At 45.3% G+C, this 10,652-nt stretch overlaps 1 protein-coding gene across 3 annotated transcripts in view; it reads right to left on the bottom strand.

Moving 5' to 3' along the window:
• Positions 1-446: 446 nt before the first annotated feature.
• LOC147711676 (nucleolar RNA helicase 2-like) overlaps positions 447-10,652 on the bottom strand; it is a 490,700-nt gene continuing 480,494 nt past the window's right edge. For all 3 annotated transcript variants that reach the window (XM_086922391.1, XM_086922393.1, XM_086922392.1), the window contains one exon: positions 447-805. In XM_086922391.1, the coding sequence (XP_086778517.1) occupies positions 620-805 (186 nt within the window). In that variant the 3' untranslated portion in view covers positions 447-619. The remainder of the gene's footprint in view (positions 806-10,652) is intronic.

Genomic DNA, 10,652 nt, shown 5'->3' with positions numbered 1-10,652 from the left:
AGACAAAAGCCTGACTGAGGAGAAGACTAACAATTGAGAAGCAACAGATAAGCACTCAGCGTGTCAAAAACAGGCCCTCACACAGAGGGGTCAATCTGTTTCTATATTCTTGAACAAACCTTTGATATTTGTAGTATGTAAAAGTCCATCCATGTTTAGAATGATCAATGTAGCCACTATGAAAATGTATGAGCTGGATTAACAGTGATAATGTATTAAAAAGTAGCTAGCTCATAATTCAAACTGTAGTGTATTCGACTAAATGAATACTGTGCATATCTACATGCTTCACAACAGTAGCAGTTAACACCTAATAACACCATGTTTTAGTAGTTTGGTCACTGGTGGTAATTTTCAGAGCTTCAAGTTTGCAGTGCAATCTGTTTAAATTGAACTCCAACTGCGTAAAAAATAAGAAATACAAAACATGAAGTGAAACAGAGCCGTTTTAAATATTGTCTTTCATTTAATAGACTGGCTTTGCAAATATCCATGTCAATGTTGCCAACACCAGAAAATGGTGATAATCACGGGATACAGCAAGTGGTAAAACCATAGAAATGTAACAGATTTTTCTGTCCATAAAAATGAAGTCTTGTTCATTCAAAGGAACAGACTGCTAATGAAATGCACTATCAAAGCTTCTTTTGTGGCCCCTGTTTTGATTTCTGAATGTGTTATTTCTGTTAAAGCCACCGCCTTGTCTTCGACCTCTGAAATCGGAGAAACTTCTTTCCCGTTCTTCTAATTCTGGTAAATCGATTGCAACAGTCAACTGCCATCGCCTCGTGTCTTTCCAGCGCTCCTGTAAAAACAACGTCGGTTGGTTAAACTGATTTGTGCACATGGTGTTATGACACTGAGATAGGCAATTAAATGACTAAACTGTTTCTATGGCACAGATGCCAACTTAATGCAATTTTGAGAATCAATTCTGAATTGCTTACTTACCTTCTGTAATGATCTTTAGGGTAGATACTTTTATCTACCTGCAGATTCCTCAACACTTGCATACAACCATGTGCCAGACTGGATCAGAAACCTTTCATAGCTTTCCTATGCTGGGAGGTGGTGCTGGCTCCGAGCACCGGAAACGGTACAGGTGTGAAATCACTCAAGTCAAATAGTGACACCCTGGCGCACCAATATCAGTTCCCTATCAATTTTTTCCATGCCCTTACATTCTTAAAACGGAGAGGGACACCTCACTCCATATCACAGCCTTTTCTTCTCTTCTTGAACTCCACAAGAAGCTAAAGACCTGGCTTATCAATTAACCAACGTACCATAGGCAGGGCTAGGGGCACACATGTGCTCAGTACCAGGATACCCTCATGGGTAATGGTGCGCTATACAAATACACATAACAAAACCTTAAAGACAAAGACGAGGTCATGTTGAGTGTTAAATGCAGTGCAACAGACTAACTTGGAATCCTATCAAAAGGAAGGGCCACCACCATCCTTTATAACCAAAGATACACGAGATTGTGGAGGGTTGGATATCCACCTTTTCTGAGTAGTCACCACCGATATTTCACCTTTTGCTAGACCCTATATTTACTGGTTGAGGGCTAACAGAGGATATTGCCAATAAGTCTTTGGATTGTCCAGGCAGGTAAATGGTAACTTTCTAAAAGTAACTTTTCTTTAATATTCATTATAAATATGGATTTACCATTGAACTGGATTTTTAATAATTGTTCAAAATAGTAGTTTTATTATTTTTTTTTGCTAGTGGCTTTCCCGAGATACAGTATTAGCGTTTTAAATTTAATAGGTTCGAATAGGTGTGAACTTACTCATAGAAGCAAACAATAGGCTGACCTGATTGACCAGGCAGAGAACTCCTCTGAACACTGCAAAATATGCAAGGTGGGTGCTATGGGTGCTCTTTTTGATACTACAATGTTAAATTCTTCTTGCATGGTCTACTGGGTTCACACATAAACCTTAGAGTACACTTGAAAGGGGAAAGGCCAGGATGCCAAGATGTTATTGTTAATTCACTGCCTGATTACTGAAGGGCTCTCCTTTTGTACTACCAGACATTCATCTCAGAGTTTATTCTGAGTACAGTGCTGCCCAAAACTGAATATAAGTGTTAGATGTGGGAGTACGCTGGCATTGTAATAGTACACTTCCAAGTTTAGTGGGGCGGAAGACTTTCACCATCTTCAAAATGCTTAAAGTGGGTGGAGTTGGCCTTAGGTGCTTTTAACCCATTGTTTAGGTTGTGTCCAGGAGTCCTTCTCACCCACTAACTCATGCCAGGCATAAGTGTGGCACTTCCTGGCACACACTTCAGAACGCTCCTGGACCTGTGGAAGGACAGAAGAGTAGACCTGCTGCACGCAACCTGAAAAGAGTTCTGAGGGACTGATCCTGCTATCTCTTGTACACAGAACAAAAAAAAGTGAACTCCATTGGTCATAAGGCTGATCTGTTTAAGCTACAGGGATACAACGAGCTACAAATGTTTTTAGTTCTGTGGGCTCAGCTGGTTTCCCGGCCCCCTGGTTAAAATCAATTATAATACCCATTTTCAAAAAGGGGCGAGGGGATCCTCAATGCTATTGGCCGATATCCCTTATTGATTCAGCTGTAAAAATCCTGGGAAAGGTAATCTTAACTAAAATTACTGATTGGGTACATGAGAGGGGGATTTTATCTAATAGGCAATATGGTTAGGGAGGAGCACCATGGATCAATGTTTAAATTTGCACTTATTAATAAGCAAATATACTATGGCCAAGGAGGGGTGCTTGACGATGGCTTTTATGGACTTATCCAGCGCTTTTGACCTGGTTAACAGGTCAAAGCTTTGGAATATCCTGCTGGAAAAGGGTCTCGACCCTTGCATAGTTTATTTTTTAGCCAACCTCCACCAAGATCTTACAGCCTCGGTTAGGATAACGCAGGCTGGTGATTGCACTAGATCATTTAATTCTGGGAGGGGCGTCCGGCAGGGATGCATTCTTGCACCCCTGCTGTACACCCTTTATATAAATGATCTGGACAAAGTGCTTGTGGAGGCAGCCTTGGATATCTCGCGTGTAGGAGACTGTTTAATCCCTGTTCTCCTATACGTGGATGACGCAGTACTTTTAGCCCGTACAGCAGTGGGCCTCCAGCGGCTTCTAGACGCCTTTGGGATTTTTATGCACTCCTTGGATTTAATTGTGAGTAACGGAAAGTCACATACTATGACAGTAGGTCGCAGAGCTAGGAAAACATTTTATTGTAAGGGATTGGAAGTCTCTTCCGTGTCCTCCTTTTCTTACCTGGGAGTCCTTTTTGATTACAGGTCTTCCTGGGCCATGCAACAAAAAGTTAAAAAGAATGCAGTCATACGTGCTTCCTCATCTCTTTTAGGGTTCTCACAGCGATTGGGGGCTAGACCAATAGAGGCTATTCTAAAGGTTTACAAAGCCTAGTGTTTGGCCATTGCGGCCTATGGATCCTCTATCTGGGGCTATTAATAACAGGTTGGGATACAGATAGCTGAAAACAAATTCCTACCAAGTCTACTGTCTGTTCCACAATCTACCCCATCGTATGCTATACACCAGGAGTTAGAGCTAGGTTATGTTACTGATATTTTGTACACAGCTCCGTTGCTCTGCTGGCTCAAAACCTGGTTGAACCCGGATTTAACCCGGAATCATTTGATTTTACGGGACTGTTTAAGTTAGATAAGTCCCTAAAAATCAAATGGCTCTCGTATGTCAAAAGCATGTTTATCAAAATAGGACGACCAGAACTTTATGAGGTACCGGAGAAGATCAGGAAGGAGGATGTGTTGTGGGTAAAATTGTAATAAGGTTTTGATGTTGGAACGAGAAGAACAGGAGCTATGTAACCCATCAGTTAGGGCCCATTACCGTTAAAAAACATTAATCAAATTGGAACCTTATCTAACAATAGTTAATAAACCTTACCATCGTTGGCTCCTTATTAGGCTCAGCTTCAATCTGATCCATTTTACATTGAGGGATTATCGGGAATGGTGTAATCCCGTTGATGCTGAACCCTGCAAATGTGATAATTTTTCATCTCAGGACACATTGCACTTTATGATTTTTTGTGATTTTTATTCCTATAGTCGCTCAAGATTTCTGGTGCCCATCCTGAGAGGCAGGGGTTTCACGCAGGTAAGACTGGCATTGCTCTTCTTTCAGTTTTTGTGTAACCCTGGGGATATTTTTAATATCGCATCCTTTTTGATAGCTGCTGTGAGACTAAAGAAACATAGGAAACTTAAAGATGTCTTCTCCCTGAGCAAGATTGTAATTTTTACTGTACTTTTATGGGACAAGGGGTATGATTTTGTGTTAATATTTTTAGCTAAGTGCACAGAAATCATGTCTGGGTATTTTAATTATGAAGTTAAAATGTGTTATATAGTGTATGTTTGTGTCTTGCCTTTTGTACTTTTATGATTTTAATTAATCGAATGAAGTGGATTGGGTGACTGACTATAAGAAGCTTTCCCACCAAATTTCTAGCTGATCATGACACCCTGTGAGTCTCTAAGTAGCTTGAGAAGGATATTCTGCTGGTAGATTCAGAAGGCAAAATATTGGACCATGATGAACCTGTTCGATGTATCTGACCAGTGCTCTGTCACAGTCAGCCTCAAATTGTCCTAAGTCACGGAATACTGAGACCACCAACGCTTTGTGCTTTCAACTCAAGTCTTTAATAATTCATCTCTGGTTCCCTTATTGGATTTTGGTGTCATTTTATTAAACTGTACTGTATTTTTCTGATTCAATTTGAGATTTGTATTATGTGATCTGAATACTGTTTCGGTACTGCATGAACACTTTACACACTGCCCTCAGTTAAGCTTGTGTGCCATAGCTACCATGGTTGAGCTCAGTGTAATTTAGTTACTTTAAAGGTTCACTTAGACGAGTGTTGTGATTATCCTTTGAGGTAGGTAGTCTCACATCCCAAATAATAATCCTATTTTACACAATGAGGAATCTGTAGGTGGATCAGAGTATCCATCAAAAAGAATATTACAGAGGGAACTTTCATTGGATGATGTTTCTACCTGTAGATTCATCACCTCTTTAATACATTTCAAAGCATTATCCCCTACATGTAGTGAATCAGGAGTGGTCAGACAACACATTCTTAAAGCACAACACATTATTAAGAGCCATCCTCCTTCATTTGGAGACCAAGCAATAATGTCTGGTAAAAGTATGTAGATAACCATGTTACCTTACAGTAGACTGCAGCCAAGGACCACCTCTGGCAAATGCTTAAGTTGAAAACTTTGCCCTGGTAGAATGAGCATGGACTCCCTTGGCTGGTTCCTTTTAGGCAAGGGTATATAACAGATTGACACTCGAAATGATTCAGTGAGATAAGATCCTCTTTCTTCACTCCATTGCCACCACTGCTGCCTGCATACCCAACAAAGAGCTGGTCAGCAGATCTGATGGATGCCCTCATGTGTTACAAGAAGCATTCTACAAATTTTCTGAGAGATCAAGTAACAATTTAAAGGCCCCTAAGGATCCATCCAATGTAATCTCTCCTCCTTCTTGGTAGGGTGAGTTGCAGGAAACAAGTGAGAAAAGTAATGGATTACCCCAAGTGCAAAGGAGTTTCCACCTTAAGCAGGAAATCCACTTTAGTACTCAGGACCAGTTTGTCTGGGTAGAAGCATGTGAAAGGCAGATGGATACCGGGTGCCTGCATCACACTGAAATAATGACCACAAGATAAACAGTCAAACTGAAGTAAACAATTGCCAGGGGTTCAAAAAAGGCTCTCAAAAATGTTAAAACATTAAGATTCCAATTGTGCATTGCAAAAGGTGAAGAGGAAATGTAAGCACCTTAAAAAATCTGTTCACAATAAGGGATCTGAACGGTGAAGTTTGAACAGGCAAACAAACATGCCGAAAGAACTGCAGTATAGCCCATGATAGTGCCTAATGCACAAGTATGCTGGATCAGTGGTTGGATCAATGGCACTGTCTTGATCCAAGCTTCTGACTCCTGTCTCTCTCTTTTTGACCACATCTTCCACTCCCTTCGTCCCACCCCTGCGACTACTATCTCTCTAGATTCTTCCTCTTCCTCTAACTTGTCTTCTTTTTTCCTTTCTCCCCCCTTGGCCCTCATACATTTTCAGACCGCTCTCCCGTGAGTCAAGGGTTGACCCTTTCCCCCCACTTTTCTCGTTCCCTCCCCTCCCATTCCGCCACCTTCCCAACTGGACCTCCCCCTCACTTATCTGCTTTACACCCCACTTCACCCCTACATCCTGCATCTCCCCACTATTCCACTGCCTTCTCTCACCACCTAACTTCCCTATTCCTTCCCATTTCCCCCCTTTTTAATCCACCTTTCTTACAATCTGAATTACCGATCAACTCGCCTTACCCTCCCCCCTCCCTCCCCTCGGCCCCTCACCCCTCTCCGCTCTACTCCTTTCCTCAACCCCCCCTCACTCTGCCTGGTGCCTTTACCCCTACATTCACCTTTCATTACCCTTGGTACCTGGCCTGCACCCTCTCTCTTCTCTCCATTCGTGTGGCCTCCCTTTGACCCTCCTCCCTCCTCTCCCTGCTCAACCCCTTCTCTCATCTCACCATATCCATGGCCTTCCCATTACCCCACTCCCACTCCCCTCCTCCTCCAGCCATCCATTTCTACTTCTCAACTTTCTCCTCCTAGGTATGATCTCGATTCTTCACCTCTTCTCAACACCAGTAAAAAAACATCCATTTCTACTTCTCAACTTTCTCCTCCTAGGTATGATCTCGATTCTTCACCTCTTCTCAACACCAGTAAAAAAAATCTCAGTAACTCCATTCACTCCTTTCTACCACCTTCTTTCCCCCCCTCAGACCCTTTCATCACATAACACCCCCCAGCCCCCCACAACCCACTGCCCTTCTTTGCATACTTCACTTCCTCTCCCACCTTCGAACCCCGCACCCCAACACTCTCCCCGGTCCCCCACTTCCTACTGTCCTCTTTTGCCTAGTCCACTCTCTCCCATAGCCATTGAGCCACCCTTCACTCCATGCTTAGCACACCTCTCTGGAAACTAAACTGGATTCCTTCATCGCGTCCATCTCCCTGCTTGAAGCGTCCATTTCACTCCTATGTGCTAAGATATCCCCAAACAACCTCCCGAGGAGTTCCTTGCTCCCGCGCCCCAATAGAGCCAACCACAATCTATCCTCCACAGACATTACCAACCTATTGGCTACCTACAAGACCATCAATGTCATTTCCCCTACACTCGCCTCTCATAACAACTCTACTCAATTTGCCATTCAGACCATCTCTTCCGTCAGAACTTACCAGCCTCCCCCTCAAGGCGCACCCTCATTCAAGAATCTAATCCCTATCCCCCTCATCAGTCCAGACACTCACATCACCAAAACAGTTGCATCAGAGCTACACTGTATGCTCCATAACTGCAGATCTGCAACCAAACACAAACTGGAAATCTCCGACATCATCACTCACCACAACCTCAACATGCTCTTTCTCACTGAGACCTGGTTTAATGACTCCTCTCACACTTCATTTAATCTTTTGTTACCTACTGACTACTCTATTCTCAGAAACGACAGACCAGGCCAGATCGGGGGAGGTGTTATGATTACCTTCAGAAACACCTTCCAAATAATAGCCTCCCCCACTACCCTCTTTCGCACCTTTGAATGCCTCTCCCTAGAATTCCAAGTTCATCATGGCACACCCTTCAGGTTCCATACCATCTACCACCCGCCTGGAAATTGCTCTTCCTTCATGGAGGAATTCATTGACTTCATTAGTGACCAATATTCACAGAGCGGCAAGCAGATCTTCCTAGGTGATTTCAATCTCCACTGGGGCTCTTTCGAAGACTCGGCTGCCAACAAGCTTGCAACCTTTCTTTCCACTAACGATCTTGAACAGTGCTCGGAAATTATACATGCGAAGGGGTCAATTCTGGACCTTGTGATTTCCAAATCAGACCAAATTACCACTGCTTCACCCATCCTTGTGGACTGGTCTAACCATTTCCTCATTCCCTTCGGTTTTCACCTCTCTCACATTTTAACTCTCGGCCAACCCAAAAGAGCCTCTACGTGGTTCCGCAACACAAAAAACATTGATCTTGAGACTATGTGATTCTGCTATGCAGTCTCTACCTAGTCTAGACCCCAATACAATGTCAACGATCTCACTCCCCTTTGCCTCTCAATCCTCGCAGTCGAAATCAACAAGGTTGCTCCACTCCAAAGCAAAAGGAAAAGACCCACCCCATCAGCTCCTTGGTTCAACAAAGCTCTATGACGAAAGGAAAAACCTCATAATCTTAGAGAAGCACTGGAGACATTCTCCATCCACCCCCAACCTCTCTCCTTTTATGTTCAGCAAGAACCATTTACCACAAACACATCTTCCAGGAAAAAACATCACACTTCAGATCCCTCCTCGATTCAGCTAAAAACAGACCCAAAAAACTTTGACCATCAAAAACCCAAATTTTCTCCCCAAACCATCAAGCCTGAGGATGCATCAAAGAAAGCAACTGAGTTCGCTATTTTCTTCGACCAAAAGGTAAAATCTCTGGTGGAACAGGTCACCCACCCCACCCCCATCGAGGAGCGAAAATCCTTAGTCACTTGGCAGAACTTTGCCGCCATCTCAGCGGTTGATCTCCTCAAATGCATCCGCGAAACCAAACCCTCCAACCATTCCTCTGACACCATTCCCAGTGGCATCGCCATTGATTTCTATACCAGCACTCTCTCCTACTAGACCAGGCTAGTCAATCTCTTCCTCAGTCAAGGATCCCTCCCAAGAGTCCCCAAAACAGGACAAGTTACCCCCCCCCCCTTCTAAAAAACCCCTCTGCAGATGCAAATGACCTCAATACCTTCTGCCCCATCACCAATCTCCCTTTTCTTTCAAAGATCACAGAAAAATGTGTTGCAAAACAACTGTCCCAAGACATTATGGACAATAATCTCCTCGACATGTTCCAGTCGGGCTTTATTCAAAACTGCAGCACTGAAACAACCCTGCTGCAAGTGATCGAAGATGCGCTGCGTATTCTCGATTCAGGGGAATCGTGCCTTCTGATTCTTCTTGACCTCTCTTCAGCTTTTGACACTGTTAATCACACAACTCTCCTTAACATTCTTTAACAGAGAATGGGTGTGGAAGGCGCAGTACTCAAATGGTTTGCCTCTTTCCTCACAGACAGATCCCAAATGATCAAGATTGCAAATAGTCTCTCGTCTCCACTGGTGGTTGTTCAAGGCGTCCCTCAAGGTTCTATCCTTGCTCCCACTCTGGTCAATCTCTATCTGGAACAATTAGGGAACCTTCTAAGCAAATCTGGATTCCTCTCCCATCTCTACGCGGATGACACCCAAATCTACCTCAAGTTGTCTTCCCCGCATGATCTCTCACTACTCAATCAATCAAGGCATTTATATAGCTCACTACTTACCCGGAGGGTCTCAAGGCACTTGGGGGGGTGGTGCTGCTACTGCTCGAACAGCCAGGTCTTGAGCTTCTTCCTGAAGGAGAGGTGGTCTTGGGTCTGGCGAAGGTCGGTCGGGAGGGTGTTCCAGGTTTTGGCGGCCAGGTAGGAGAAGGCCCTTCCTCCTGTTGGCGCTCTTCGGATGCGGGGGACGGCGACGAGGGCGTGGTTGGTCGATCGGAGGTGGCGTTTGGGAGCGTAGAAGTTGAGGCGGTTGTTGAGGTAGCCCGGGCCTTGGTCGTGTAGGGCTTTGTGTGCGTGGGTGAGGAGACGGAAGGTGATTCTCTTGTTGACGGGGAGCCAGTGCAGGTCTCTCAGATGTCCGGAGATGTGGCTGCGTCGGGGGATGTCGAGGATGAGTCTGGCTGATGCGTTCTGGATCCGCTGGAGTCTATTCTGGAGCTTGGCGGTGGTTCCGGCGTAGAGGGCGTTGCCGTAGTCCAGTCGGCTGGTGACGAGGGCCTGGGTGACCGTCTTCCTGGTCTCGGTGGGGATCCATCGGAAGATCTTCCGTAGCATGCGCAGGATGTTGAAGCAGGACGCGGAGACGGCGTTGACTTGTCTGGTCATGGAGAGGGAGGAGTCCAGGATGAAGCCCAGGTTGCGTGCGTGGTCTGTTGGTTTGGGTGCGGTGCCCAGGGCGGGGAGCCACCAGGAGTCGTCCCAGGCGGAGGGCGAGGAGCCCAGGATGAGGACTTCCGTCTTGTCTGAGTTCAGTTTCAGGCGGCTGGTCGTCATCCACTCGGCTACGTCTTTCATTCCTTCGTGGAGGTTGGTTCTGGCGGCGGCGGGGTCGTTGGTCAGGGAGAGGATCAGCTGGGTGTCGTCGGCGTAGGAGATGATGTTGAGGTTGTGTTGGCGTGCGATGGCCGCAAGGGGGCTCATGTAGACGTTGAAGAGGGTGGGGCTGAGCGAGGAGCCCTGAGGAACGCCGCAGATGACTTCCGTGGCTGCAGATCTGAACGGTGGTAGGCGGACTCTCTGTGTTCCTCCAGCGAGGAAGGAGATGATCCACTCCAGTGCCTTCTCTTGGATGCCGATGTTGCTGAGGCGCTGCACTAGGGTGCGGTGGCAGACTGTGTCGAACGCAGCGGAGAGGTCTAGGAGGATGAGGGCCGCTGTTTCACCGTTGTC

This window comes from Lissotriton vulgaris, chromosome 5 (assembly GCF_964263255.1).
Source record: "Lissotriton vulgaris chromosome 5, aLisVul1.2, whole genome shotgun sequence".
In the NCBI taxonomy this organism is placed as follows: Eukaryota; Metazoa; Chordata; class Amphibia; order Caudata; family Salamandridae; genus Lissotriton; species Lissotriton vulgaris.
The sequence above is the reverse complement of the archived record's forward strand: the minus strand, read 5'-3'. Positions and strand labels throughout refer to the sequence as shown.